This window comes from Mastomys coucha, unplaced genomic scaffold, assembly GCF_008632895.1.
Source record: "Mastomys coucha isolate ucsf_1 unplaced genomic scaffold, UCSF_Mcou_1 pScaffold8, whole genome shotgun sequence".
Taxonomy (NCBI): Eukaryota; Metazoa; Chordata; class Mammalia; order Rodentia; family Muridae; genus Mastomys; species Mastomys coucha.
This window is the reverse complement of record NW_022196914.1, coordinates 36096221-36111199: the sequence shown is the minus strand read 5'-3', so window position 1 is coordinate 36111199 and position 14979 is coordinate 36096221. Positions and strand designations below refer to the sequence as shown.

The 14979-nt window shown below is 38.0% G+C and overlaps 1 protein-coding gene across 11 annotated transcripts in view; it reads left to right on the top strand.

Moving 5' to 3' along the window:
• Cast (calpastatin) overlaps positions 1-14979 on the top strand; it is a 115316-nt gene that overhangs the window by 87549 nt on the left and 12788 nt on the right. For all 11 annotated transcript variants that reach the window (XM_031360676.1, XM_031360685.1, XM_031360675.1 and 8 more), the window contains 3 exons: positions 2966-3016; positions 3190-3261; positions 14677-14775. In XM_031360676.1, coding sequence (XP_031216536.1) covers positions 2966-3016; positions 3190-3261; positions 14677-14775 — 222 coding nt within the window. The remainder of the gene's footprint in view (positions 1-2965; positions 3017-3189; positions 3262-14676; positions 14776-14979) is intronic.

Sequence of the window (14979 nt, the reverse complement as noted above, 5' to 3'; positions counted from 1 at the left end):
TATATATATATATATATATATATATATATATATATATATATACACAGAACTTAATATAATTTAGATACAAGCTAATGAGTCCATTTAGTGTTGCTTTTCTGTATGTTTGTTTTTAGGGCTTATCACGTGGTATTGGATGAGTAGTTATGAACCTCATCCATGAGAAGATTGTCTCTCCCTCCTTTAGCATTCGTGATTTAGGGGTTGGACCCCATAAGATTTCCCTCTTCCACATTAGAATGTCAACTGATATTGTCATTGTTCTAGTCTTGTTTAAACAGTCAAATAGTTGGGATTTCATGGGTACTAGCTTCTCTGTCATATAGAGAAGATGTAATCCTGCAGCACACATTCTAGTCTTCTGGTTCTTACATTCATTAAGCTGTTGTTCTGTGATAGTCCTCAAGTCTTAGGTGTAAGGGTTGTATTAGATATCAATTGGGGATAGACACCCCCATGGTCAGTTGTTCTCTGCATGTGGTCAGTTATAGCTTTCTGTAAAGTCTTCATTTGCTGTAAGAAGCCTTTCTGATGAGTGATGAGAGCTACCCTTACCTGGGGGATTAGTATTAAGAACACAATTAAGATACATGAAAGTAACATTATATGGATTCAACAGCTTATATTTGGAGATATACATGAATACACAAATGCACGCATGCACATAATAATAATTAACAAAAAAAAGTCTTGAAGAAGTTTGGAAGACGAAAAGGAAAGAAAGATGTTATAATTAAAATACAACATCAAATACAGAGAATGCCATTAAAGGTAATACTGGTTTGGGAAAGTGACAATCGTAGATTCTCCTAAAACTTCCATGGCCTTACTAGCCATGGACAGTTGGCTGTGTTTACAGTACCACACACAAATTCTCTTCTATTGAGCAGGGCTTAAAGCCAATTAGAAAGTTGATGGGTACCACTACTATACCTTTAGGGATATCTTGCCATACTAGTCATTGTGGTTCATGCCCATCACAGCTGGGTTGGACTATTGACAGCTTTTCTCTCTTTACAACTTGTATAGCACTGTATAATCCAATGAAAGCTAATCCTCGGGGAGGAGGCTTCCAGGTCAGATCCAACTCAATTCCTCTAAGTCCTGTGTCTAAAGTGAATAATGTTGTCAGCAATAGGGACTTACCTTCTAGAAGTCAGACAAGGAGATAACAATAGAGGCTAAAATATACTCTTAAGTAGCCTTTCTACCTTCATAGTGTGAAGAAAAGTTGCCCTCCCACTCATCAAATAATTTTCCCTTCAGACAAGTGGTTTGCTACAATATCAAAAATATAGGCAAACCTGTTGCAGGTAAAAAAAAAAAAAAAAACCCTCAAAATGAACAATTACTTCTTATATACAAAACTTTGAATTCCTTAAATATAAATTGAATGCATGAGAACTTAAACACTGAGTAAAGTCATACATTGACTACCTTCTTCATACTGAAAGGGCTGGCTGTGTAGACCAAGTGACCAATGGAGAGGCCCCATTGTGGTGAGTTTCAGTGATGTTGATTACACAGGGCAGATATATAGGCAGCTGAACAAATAAGTCATCTACATAACACACCACCAACAGGAAGATTCAGATACACTTTAGTACTATTATAAGAAGCTGAATTCACAGTCCTCGTCCATCCACATGCACTAATTTATTATGCAACCCTACATCGTACATTGAGTTCTCCTTAACTTAAAAGTTTATTATCCTGGACACCTCTCCATTTTATTCTGCAACCCAAAGTGATGGAAATCTTAACATTTGGGGGCTTAAATGTGTATTGCTTTACAAATTACTCAGGGCACTCTCAGGATCACAAATATGTTCATTTCTGATCTCTGTTCCATCGAAGCAGACCGTATCCAGTTACCTCACACATTTGTCAGTTAACTGTTGCTCTGTCACAGTTCCAGCTTACTTACTGTCTTGACCTCTTGTTTAAATACTGTTGTCATTCATCACCCATACTCATATCAGGTCTCTATAGTGAGGGTCTGTGCTGAGACATCAAATTTTCCCCTTCCTGACACTGGATGGTAAGCTGGTAGAAGGTAGATTTCCATCTGAATACAGAGCAAAGGAGCCCCCAGTGTCCCATGCCTTACTTGGAATCTTCACTGCCTTTGCTGCTAAGACTTGGTTTATAAGTATAATCTTACTTAGTAGATTCCTCATTTTAAAAGGGGCCAAAGCTGCAAGTGAATTCAGAGAGCAAGATGAGGATTGTGTTAGCTATAAGAAAACAGTGAATAACTCTAAACCATTACACAGCACATTTGAAATAAAAAAAAAAAGCAAAGTATTTTGACCATTTCACAGGAGAAGTCTTCATGTGTACCTGTGTACTCATATAAATAAATACATATATTTATTTTGTACATATAATAAGTAGAATTGATCATTGATTTATACTAAAGAGACTCAAATGCTTCATTGTTTTTGTTACTCAAAAGTGGCACTTGAAATCATTTGAAGCTTAGCATAATCTGAGTCCTATATTTGAGAGTGTCTCACCCACAAGACAAGGTCCCTGAGGGTTCGGACTTCAGCTGATTTTTAATATGGTCCCAGTATTCCCTTATAAATGAGAGGTTTGTTGGTTGAGACTTCATCTGATTTTAGATGTCGTCCCAGTGTTCCCTTATAAATGAGAGGTTTGTTGGCACATCCCTGCAATGTGATACTTTAATGGTTCGCATGTTTTTCTTTTCTGATCACCTCTGTTCTTCTGGGTCAGAAGCCACACCAAATGTGCTGGTGGACTCCTTAGCCAAGGAAAGCTGGTGCATGTAAGCCGAATGAATAGGAACTGAATTACAGTGGATATAGTCTCTGCTAAGATGATTTTCTTAAATTGAATAATCTACATTAAAATATACAGTAGATTTACCCTGTTGATTCCTTGTAATGTGTATAGGTTTCATATAAAATAATTAATGCCATGTTTTCACTCTAAATAGGATAAAGATGGAAAACCACTCCTGCCAAAAGAACCCCAGGAACAACTTGCAGTAAGCCATCTGCTTTCTCTAAGACCGTCTCTCTTCTGTGGACTCTGATTGAAAATCTGGGAAGGGTATAACTTTCCCTTCTAGAGAGCTTATCAGAATGTGATGTGGTGGATAGTGAAGAAGCTTGCCAGTATTATGATTATGTTTGTTGATATGTTTTCTGCTTCTTGTAGGCCTTAAGTGATGACTTCCTTCTTGATGCATTGTCTCAAGACTTCTCCAGTCCTACAAACATATCGCCTCTTGTAAGTATAAATTTCCTGGTTAACTCTCTTTAACTCTCTCTCTCTCTGCCTCTCTCTGTCTCTCTCTCTCTCTCTCTCTCTCTCTCTCTCTCTGTCTCTCTGTCTCTGTCTCTCTGTCTCTGTTTCTGTCTCTCTCTCTGCCTCTCTCTCTGTCTCCCTCTCTCTGTCTCTGTCTCTGCCTCTCTCTCTCTGCCTCTCTCTCTCTGTCTCTCTCTATGTCTCTCTCTCTGTCTCTGTCTCTCTGTCTCTGTCTCTCTCTCTCTCTCTCTCTTCCTGTCTGTCTGTCTGTCTCTCTCTTTCTTTCTTCCTATCTGTCTGTCTTTCTCTCTTCCTTCCTTTCTTTTTTCCTCTCTTTCTTCCTGTCTGTCTGTCTTTCCATCTTTCTTTTTTGTTTTGTTTTGCTGTTGTTTTGGTTTGGTTTTAGGTTTGGGGTTTTGGTTTTTAAAGGCAGGGTTTTTTAACACTTCTGGCTGTCCTGAACGTGCTCTGTAGACTAGGCTGGCCTAGAACTCAGAGATCCACCTGCTTCTGTCCACTGAGTACTAGGAAGAAAGGCATGCACCACCATTGACAATGTTTAATAATGTTGAGCATGTTCTTTTCTCTAGGATTTACATGGCTTACACAAACATGTAAATCTGTTAAAATTCTCAAAATTATACAGCTGAAGTATCCATGCTATCTATTTACAATGAACCTAGTTTATCATAAAGTTTATTTATTTTTGACAGTCAATTAGAAAATGAAGGTGTTCATATATGCACAATGACATGGAATATGTGTTGGTTGGGATAGTGAGAAGAAAGAAGGGCTCTTGTAATTTCCTGAAGTTTTTGAACTTTAAAGCCAGTCATTGGTTCTTACAATGTCTTAAATCTTAAAATGTACTGATGGGTATAGTAGAGGAAAGAGATTGCAGTAAACTCAAATTTAAAGTAAAAATGAGAAAGATATAATAGACAGCACAAGAATTAAACTGATTGTGGGAGAAATATTGTGCACAACAATTTTAAAGAAATTCTAGAGAAAAATACAATTAGTACAATTCACAAAACCTAAGCAAAAGCAAAACTAAATAAAGCACTAAACAGAAACTAAAATCTAAAGAACTGCTCACAAAGTCCTTCCATTAGAAAATTTTTCTAAATGTCAGTAACAGTATTTAAACAAGAGGTTATGACAGTAAGTAAGCTGGAACTGTGACAGAGCAACAGTTAACTGACAAATGTATGAGGCAACTGGATACGGTCTGCTTCGATGGAACAGAGATCAGAAATGAACACATTTGTGATCCTGAGAGTGTCCTGAATAATTTGTAAAGCAATGTACATCTAACCCCCCAAATGATAGGATTTCTATCACTTTGGGTTGCAGAATAAAATGGAGAGGTGTCCAGGATAATAAACTTTTAAGTTAAGGAGAACTCAATGTACGATCTAGGGTTACACAATAAATTAGTGGATGTGGATGGACGAGTACTGTGAATTCAGCTTCTTAAAATGGTACTAAAGTGCATTTGAACCTTCCTGTCAGTGGTGTGTTATGTAGATGACTGTTTGTTCAGCTGCCTGTCAATGCTTTTATACCAATCAAATAAAGTGACATACTTTAAGTCATGACCATGACATGGTCATACTTAATGAGATACTTAATAAGATGCAACTTTGCAGACCGTCATCCTTCCCCTCTCCCACCCATGTCCCTCCCTCCCTCTGCCTCTCCTGAATATTTTTGTTCCCCCTTCTAAATGGGATTGAAGCATCCACACTTTGACCTTCCTTCTTGTTAACTTCATATGGTCTGTGAGTTGTATCATTGCTATTCTGAGCTTTTGGGCTAATATCCTTTTATCACTGAGTAAATACCATGTATGTCCTTTTGGGTCTGGGTTACCCTAACTCAGAATAATATTTTCTAGCTCCATCCATTCACCTGCAAAATTCAAGAAGTTGTTTTTAATAACTAAGTAGTATTCCACTGTGCAAATGTATGACATTTTCTATATCCATTTTTCCCTTGAGCGATATCTGGGTTGTCCCTAGTTTCTAGCTATTATAAATGAGGATGCTATGAACATAGTATAGCATGTGTCCTTGTTATATGTTGGACCATCTTTTGGGTATATGCACAGTAGTAGTATAGCTGGGTCTTCAAGTAGACCTATTTCCAGTTTTCTGAGGAACCACCCAGATTGATTTCCAGAGTGCTTGAACCAGCTTGTAATCCCACCAGCAATGGTGTCCCTCTTTGTCCACATTCTTGCCAGCTTCTGCTGTTGCCTAAGTTTTTGATCTTAGCCGTTCTGATTGGTATAAGAAATCTCAGGGTTGTTTTGATTTGCATTTCCCTGATGACTAAGTATGTTGAACATTTCTTTAGGTTCTTCTCTTCATTTGAGATTCCTCAGTTGTCTTTTGTCCCATTGACAGTGTCCTTTGCCTTACAAAACTCTTCAGTTTAATGAGGTCTCATGTGTAGGTTGTTGATCTTAGAGCCTGAGCCACTGGTGTTCCATTCAGGAAAATTTCCCCTGTGCTGATGTGTTCAGAGGCTCTTTCCCATTTTCTCTTTTATTAGATTCAGCATGTCTGTTTTTATGTGGAGGTTCTTGATCCACTTAGACTTGAGCTTTGTACAAGATGATGAAAATGGGTCAATTTGCATTCTTCTACATGCAGACTGCCAGTTAAACCAGTATCATTTGTTGAAAATGCTTTCCTTTTTCCACTGTATGCTTTTGGATTCTTTGTCAAAGATCAAGTGACCATAGGTATGTGGGTTCATTTCTGGGTCTTCAATTCTATTCCATTGATCTACCTGTCTGTCTCTGTACCAATATCATGTAGTTTTTATCACTATTAGTCTTGTCTTAGTTAGGGTTTCACTGCTGTGAACAGACACCATGTCCAAGGCAACTCTTATAAGGACAACATTTAATTGGGGCTGGCCTACGGATTCAGAGGTTCAGTCTCTAATCATTAAGGCAGGAACATTGCAGCATCCCGGCAGACATGGGTTCAGGAGGAGCTGAGAGTTTTACATCTTCATCTGAAGGCTGCTGGCAGAATACTGACTTCCAGGCAGCTAGGATGAGGGTCTTAAAGCCCACACCTATAGTGACATACCTACTCCAATAAGGTCACACCTACTCCAACAGGGCCATACCTTCTAATAATGCCAGTCCTTTGGACAAGCATATGCAAACCATTACATTTTACTCCTTGGCCCCCATAGACTTGTTCAAACATGAGTCTATGGGGGCCATACCTAAACATAGCATAATACAAAATACACTTAGTATACACTTAGTCCAACTTCGAAAGTCCCCATAGTCTATAGCAGTTTCAACAATGTTAAAAGTCTAAAGTTCAGAGTCTCTTCTGAGATTCATCCAATCACTTAACCATAATCCCCAAAGCAAGACAGGAAACCAGCTGGACAAACTCCAAACTCTACATCTTCATGCTGATGTCAAAACAGTCTTCAGATCTCCAACTCCTTTTTCATTTCTGTTGACTGCAACAAACTTCTTTCTCCTGGGCTCTTTCCACTCCCTGTTAGCAGTTTTCCTCAGTAGATAGCCCACGGCTCTGACATCATGATCATCTTGAGATCTCCAACACTACATCAATGTTATAGATGTGTGTTTCAATCACTGGGATCCACACACAATCTTCTGGGCTCCTCCAAAGGGCTGGCATCACTTTTCCAGCTCTGCCATCAGTAGCACTCTTAAGATCAGATTGATCCACTCCACTGCCACTGCTGTTATTAGTATTCAATGGTACTGGCATCTCCAGTACACTGGGGCCTTCCACTGCAACTGGGCTTCACCAATAGCCTCTCATAGGCTCTCTCCATTGTGCCAAGCCTCAATTCCTTTGCATGACCCCTGGGCCATCAACTGTAACTGAGGCTGTATCTTCCATGGCTTCTCACGGTGCCAAGCCTCAGCTGTTCTTCACCACCTTTTCATGCCTTCAAAGCCAGTATCATCTGGGTGACTTACACATTGCCAAGTACAGCTGCAGCACAAGGTACAACCTTGGGTATCTCTGGAACACAGCATTTTTGTTCTCTCAGAAAACACTTCCCCAAAGATTTCATCTCAGTGATGCTGGTCTCTTCTTCTTAATTGCTTAGCTCTACATAACCAGCACCGATTGTCCCAGTAGTTCCTTTTATTGTAGACTCTAAAGCCAAAGCCACATGGCCAAAGCTGCGGAGTTCTACTGCTTACTGTGGCTGGAACATGGCCTGCCACCATGTTCTATTACATTATCACCAGCTTTCTGTTTTCCAGCTTCTTCACTGCCTAAGTTTGGCTGTCCTGGAACCTGCTCTGTAGACCGACTTTGAACTCAGAGATCTGCATTCCTCTCTCCTAAGCACTAGCATTAAAGATGTGGTCCACCAAGCCTGAATTTAAGTTTTTCTTCACCTAGAACCTGCTATGTTCTAGGATGACCTTAAACTCAGAGATCTGCATGTCTTTGCCTCCTGGAATTAAAGGTCTATAATACCATGCCTGGACCTAAATTTAGCTGGGTAGGATCTTGCCCCAAGTTCACTACTTCCTTAGTTCAGTTTAATATCCTCGAATACAGGATTCAGCTCCATTTTACTTTTGGGTGCCCCTTTAACACTCCAGCCATATATTTTATATTTTTCCTTTCCCAGTTTGCTCCTTTTCATTGAAATACTCTTCCTAAGAGTGAACTTTAGTAATGACACCACAGAATTTACACCAGACTGTTTTGAGACATCCTTTTTCAATCAATTAATATAAATCTCTTCATCTTAGCCTCAGGCTGACTGACTCTTCAGACAATGCCAAAAAACAACCACATTCTTCACCAAAATACCACAAAAACAATCTCTAGGCCACATGCTGAAATTCTTCTCCACTGAAACTTCACGGGCAAGATCAGCAACAAATTCCATATTCCTAATAGGATGGCCCATTAAGTCCCACTTAAAGCATTCCAGTGCTTTACAAACCCAAAGTCCCAAAATCCACATTCTTCTGAACAAAAATGTGGTCAGGTCTATCAGAGCAATAACCAAGTCCCTGGTACCAACTTCTGTCTTAGAGTTTTACTGCTGTGAACAGACACCATGTCCAAGGCAGCTCTTATAAGGACAACATTTAATTGGGGCTGGCTTACAGGATCAGAGGTTCAGTGCATAATCATCAAGGCAGGAACATGGTACATCCAGGCAGGCATAGTGCAGGAGGAGCTGAGAGTTCTAGATCTTCATCTGAAGGCTTCTAGCAGAATATAGACTTCCAGACAACTAGGATAGATAACGTTCTTAAAGTCCACACCTATAGTGACACACCTACTTCAACCAGACCACATCTACCCCAACAGGGCCACACCTCCTAATAGTGCCACTCCCTTGGTTAAGCATATACAAACCACCACAACTCTGTAGTACAGCTCGAGGTCAGCAATGGTGGTTCCACTTCAACTTCTTTTACTATTTAGAATTGTTTTGCTATCCTGGCTTTTTTGTTATTCCAGATGAAGTTGAGAATTGTTCTATCTCTGTGAAGAATTGGGTTGCAGTTTTAATGAAGAGTGCATTGAATCTGTGGATTGGTTTTAGTAGGATGACATTTTTACTAAGTTAATCCTCCCCAATCCATGAATATTAGAGATCTTTCAATCTTCTGAGGTCTTCTTTGAATTTCTTCTTCAGAGACTTGAAGTTCTTATCATACAGATCTTTTTTGTTTGTTTGTTTGGTTGGTTGGTTGGTTTTTTGTTTGTTTGGTTGGTTGGTTTTTTCGAGACAGGGTTTCTCTGTGTAGCCCTGGCTGTCCTGGATCTCACTCTGTAGACCAGGCTGACCTCAAACTCAGAAATCCACCTGCCTCTGCCTCCCAAGTGCTGGGATTAAAGGCAAGCACCAACACTGCCCGGCCAGATCTTTTACTTGCGTGGTTAAAGTTATGCCAAGATATTTTATGTTACTTTTGGCTATTGTGAAGGTTGTTGTTTCCCTAATTATTTTCTCAGTCCATTTAGCCTATGTGTAGAGGAAGGCTTCTGATTTGTTTGAGTTAATTTTGTATCAGCCACTTTGCTGAAGTTGTTTATCTTATCAGGTGTAGGAGTCCTCTGGTGGAATTTTTGGGGTAACTTATATGTACTATCATATCATCTGCAAATAGAGATACCTTGATTCCTTCCTTTCTACTTTGTATCCCATTGACCTCCTTTTGCTGTTTAATTGTTCTAGCCAGAATTTCTAGTTCTATATTGAATAGATGTGGAGAGAGTGGGGACCCCTGTCTTGTCCCTAATTTTATTGGGACTGCTTCAAGTTTGTCTCCATTTAATTTGATGTTGGTTGTTGGTTTGTTGTATATTACTTTTACTATGTTTGGGTATGTACCTTGAATCCCTGATCCTTCCAAGACTTTTAACATGAAGGGATGTTGTATGTTGTCAAAGGCTTTTTCAGCATCTAATGAGATGATCATGTGATTTTTTTTCTTTGAGTTTCTTTATATAGTGGATTATGTTGATAGATTTAAATAAGTTGAACCATCCCTGTGTCCCTGGGATGAAGCTGATGTGATCATGGTGAATAATGTGAGAATTTTATTGAGTAATTTTTCATCAATATTTATAAGTGAAATTGGTCTGAAATTCTCTTTCTTAGTTCGGTCGTTGTGTGGTTTAGGTATCAGTGTAACTGTGTCTTCATAGAATGAATTAGGTAGCATTTTTCTCTTTAAATTTCTGTTGTTATATCTCCCTTTTCATTTCTGGTTTTGTTCGTTTGGATACTGTCTCTCTGTCCCTTAGTTAGTTGGGCTGAGAGTTTATCTATCTACCTTGATTTTCTCAAAGAACCAGATCTTAGTTTTGATGATTCTTTGTATGGTTCTCTTTGTTTCTAATTGGTTGATTTCAGCCCTGAGTTTGATTATTTCCTGCAGTCTATTCCTCTTGTGTGTGTTTGCTTCTTTTTGTTCTAGAGCTTTCAAATGTGCTAATAAGTTGCCAGTGTGGGATCTATCCAATTTCTTTATAAAGGCACTCGGTGGTATGAATTTTTCTCTTAGCACTGCTTTCCTTGTGTCCCATGAGTTCGGGTATGGTGTGCCTTTATTTTCATTGACTTCTAGAAAGTCTTTAATTTCTTTATTTCTTCCCTGACCAAGTTACCATTGATTAGAGAGTTATTCAGTTTCCATGAGTATGTGGGCTTTCTGTTGTTTTTGTTATTATTTAATACCAGTCTTAGTCTGTGGTGATCTGATAGAATGCATGGGATTATTTCAATATTCTTGTTTCTGCTAAGGCTTTTTTTTTTTTTGTTCCTTTATATGGTCAGATTTAAAGAAGGTGCCATGAGGTGCTGAGAAGGTATATTTTCTTGTTTTAGGGTGAAATGCTCTGTATATATCTGCTAAATCCATTTGTTTCAAAACTTCTGGTAGTTTTACTATATATCTGTTTAGTTTCTGTTTCCAGGATCTGTCCATTGGTAAGAGTAGGGTATTGAAGTTTCTCACTATTATTGTGTGAGGTCCAATATGTGTTTTGAGCTTAGTAACATTTCTTTTACACCTGTGGGAGCCCATGCATTTGTGGTGTAGGTGTTCATAACTGAGAGTTCCCCTTGGTGAATTTTCCTTTGATGAGTTTGAAGTGTCCTTCCCCATCTCTTTTGATAACTTTTGGTTGAAAGTCTATTTTCTTGAGACCATTTGCTTGGAAAATTTTTTCCAGCCTTTTAGTCTAAGGTAGTGTCTGGCTTTGTCACTGAGGTGTGTTTCTTGTATGCAGGAAAGGTCCTGTCTAGGTATTCAGTCTATTAGCCTAAGTTTTTTTATTGCAGAATTGAGTCCATTGATGTGGAGATGTTAAACACAATTGATTGTTGGTTCCAGTTATTTTTTTGTTAGAGGTGGTATTATGTTTGTGTGGTTCTCTTCTTTTGGGTACATTATGAGATGATTAATTTCTTGTTTTTTCTTAGGTGTACTTTCCCTCCTTGTGTTGAAGTTTTCCTTCTATGATCCTCTGTAGGGCTGAATTAGTAGAAAGATTGTTTAAATTTGGTTTTGTCATAGACTATCTTGGTTTCTCTATCTATGATGATTGATAGTTTTGCTGGCCATGGTATCCTGGGCTGGCATTTGTATTGTCTTAGGGTCTGCATAACATCTATCCAGGATCTTCTAGCTTTTAGAGTTGCTGTTGAGAAGTTTCGTATAATTCTGATAGGTCTACCTTTATATGTTACTTGACCTTTTTCCCTTAGTGCTTTTAGTATTCTTTCTTTGTTCTGTGCATTTGGTGTTTTGATTATTATGTGATGAGAGAGATTTCTTTTCTGGTCCAATCTACTTGGTGTAGGCTTTTTGTAAGTTTATGGGCATCTCATTCTTTAGGGAAGTTTTCTTCTATGATTTTGTTAAAGATGTTTACTGGCCCTTTGAATTCAGAATTTTCACTCTCTTGTGTACCTATTATTCTTAGGTTTGGTCTTTTCATTGTATCCTGAATTTCCTGGATGTTTTGGGTTATGAGCTTTTTGCATTTTGTATTTTCTTTGACTGTTGTGTCAGTATCTTCTATGCCTGAGATTCTCTCTTCTATCTGTTGTATTCTGATGTTGATGCTTGCATCTGTAACTCCTGATCTCTTTCCTAGATTTTCCATCCTCAGGGTTGCCTCCTTTTGTGATTTTTTTTATTGTTTCTATTTCTATTTTTATATCCTGGACTTTTTTGTTCAATTCCTTCACCTGTTTGATTGTGTTTTCCTGTATTTCTTTAAGGTATTTATGTCTTTCACCTTTAAGAGCTTCTACCTGTTTACCTGTATTTCTTTTAAGTGAGTTATTTATGTCCTCCTTAAGGTCCCTTCTACATGAGATGAGATTTTAGATCTGAATCTTGCTTTTCAAATGGGTTAGGGTATCCAGGGCCTGCTGTGGTGGGAGAACTGTGTTCTGATGGTGGCAAGTGGCATTGGCTTCTTTTGTTCATATTCTTGAGCTTATCTCTCCACATCTGGTTATCTCTGTTGTATAACTGGACTTGCTATCTCTCACTGAAGCCTGTCCCTCCTGTGAGCCTGGTTATATGGACATCCTGGGAGTCAAGCTGTCTCTGTGAGCCTTGTTGTGACAGACCTCCTGAGAGTCAAACTGTCTCTGGGTATGGGAGGGGGTCTGTAGCACCAGCTCTGCCCTGGGCAGAGTTACAGGCTGGAGGAAGGATGGTGTGTCTCCTCTGGGCCAAGTAAGGGTCTCAGCCAGACCAGATGTTGGGGCAGAGGTGTGTCTCACCTCCAAGCCTGGTTATGATGGATTTCCTGGGAGTTAAGCTGTCTCTGGTGTGAGAGAGGTCAGGAGTGCAGGCCATGGGTAGGGCAGAGTTGTATATGTTCAGTTTCAAGAACAAAATATTTAATATAAAACCAGAAACATTTTCTAAAATTATGAACCTTTGATTTTTTTGTTAAATGTTATAAGAAAAGTCATTAACAAGAAATGGAAAGTAATTGACAAACACTCACAAGGAATGTCTGTATGTATTGTAAGCATGGCTGCTTGTAGATAAGACATATAAATGATGTCCTATATGCTAGTTTCTCGGTAACAACAAATCAGTAAATAATATCAAGTTCTAAACTTATATTAAAAGCACAAATTAAATGATGAATTTTTAAAAAGTCACAGAAATGTCAACAATCTGCACCTAAGGTGGTCTAACTGTTCTAAATGCATGATGGCTACTCCCTTGTATACTTTATAAATTAGTTTATTATTAAAGTATCCCTAAGGTACTTTCTGTAGCTCAATAAAATTATTTTAAAATGTACTTGAGAAGCAAATATACAAAAATATGAAAAAATAAGTACATGAAAATGTTTTAGAAATTATTAACTCAGTAAACATTTGGGCCTTTGCTGCAGTGACGATAAGTAAAAACTCCAGCCCTGATTCTGAGAGGAAACTTCCAGCATAGTTCACAGGAGTAAAAGGAAATTGTTGTAGAATGGTAATGTAGGATGAGAAAGAGAAGCAGAGAATAAATCATTATTTCAAAAAGTTTCTCAAGTAATTTGTTGTACATTAATCAGAATAAACTACTACTGATGGTTTAATGCTTATAACACAATGTGTTAGTGACAGTAGTATGTCACCAAGCAGTGAACGTGTGATATAAACATTTAATTATGACAGTAGGAAACAGGCCTGCCGTCCATTTTTTTTCAGCAATGTGAATTCCTAGACCGGGTCAGTGCTGTGGATATTTAAAGACCCATTTATTACTAAATAATCAAGTGTGTGTTTCTAAATAGAAGAAGAAAGTATTTTGAAGTTTTTTACCATAAAGAAATGATAAATATTTAAATAGATATGTTTAACCCAAGTTAAATGTTATATAATATATAAATGTACCTTATCAATGTACTTTACTCCATTAATATGTAGAGATTTTTCACTTTTATATATTAGTTAAAAATAAATTTAAGGTTAAATATTCCACTTCCAACTAATTCCTACCTCTCATCAGTGCCGATAAAACTGAATATAACAATTTTTAAAGATCTTTCCCTTTTCCAAATGGAGCATAAGACATAAGGCTATACTCCTCCTCCTAACTTCCAAACTGCTCCTCAGCAGTTTGGCATCCCCAGACCTCTAGGCATCTGAGTGAAGTATTCTATGTTGAATATTCTGTCTTTAGGGTATTCTAGAATGATAACATCATAATTTTGATAGGCCTTAACCCATTGGCATTTCCCACTACATCTTACTTCTGACTTTGAATTCATTTGAAAAGAAGCTAAGCTGAAAAAAAATTTGAAAGCAAGCAAGAAAAGACACATGTCTATAACTCATATAGAGCTATAGAGCAAATAATTACAAAATAATTTTAAAAAGATTTTGATAATCCAGTGTAAAAACTCCACAGTACTCTTAGTAGATTGTTAAAATAACAAATGTGAGATAGAAATAGTAAACCATGGGCTGGACAGATATCTCGGTATTTAAGAGCACATATTCTTGTACAGGGACAAAGTCAGTTCCTTGTACCCATGAAAGGTAGCTCACACGGTTCTGTAACTCCCTTCCCCAGTGCATCCAATGCCACCTTCTGACATTCATGGGCAACGGCACTAACATGCATAATCACATAATTTATAATAAAAATAGATCTAAAAATAGAAATGAGAAATTGTAAAAGCACAATGAGAAAAAATGAAAAAAATGAGAAATGGAAATAGAAAAACTATGCTTTAAAGATACTACAAGACATCTATTTGAATAAAAAGAAAAAGCAGCCATAAAGGAGTTTTAAGAGTTGTATTTTAAATGACAATATTGTAATTATAACCTTACATGCAACTTGTTGATATTCTTTTTTAATAAAAGGAATTTGAAGATGCCAAAGTTTCTGCTGCCATTTCTGAAATAGTTTCCCAGACCCCTGCTCCGAGCACCCACGCAGCAGCCCCACCACCCAGCACTGAGGTGAGCAACATACTTTCCTTGGGAAATATTCTTACAAGAAAGGAAATAAGGCCCCTGTCTAACACAAATGAAAGCAGGAAAAATTATTGTCTGTAGTGCCAAACCGACAAAGCCCAGACTAGCCACGGGTAGCTCCACAATTTACAGCTGTGTTCCTGAGCTCTACTGAAAATTGATTGCTTAAAACAAGCCAGATGCTTCCTC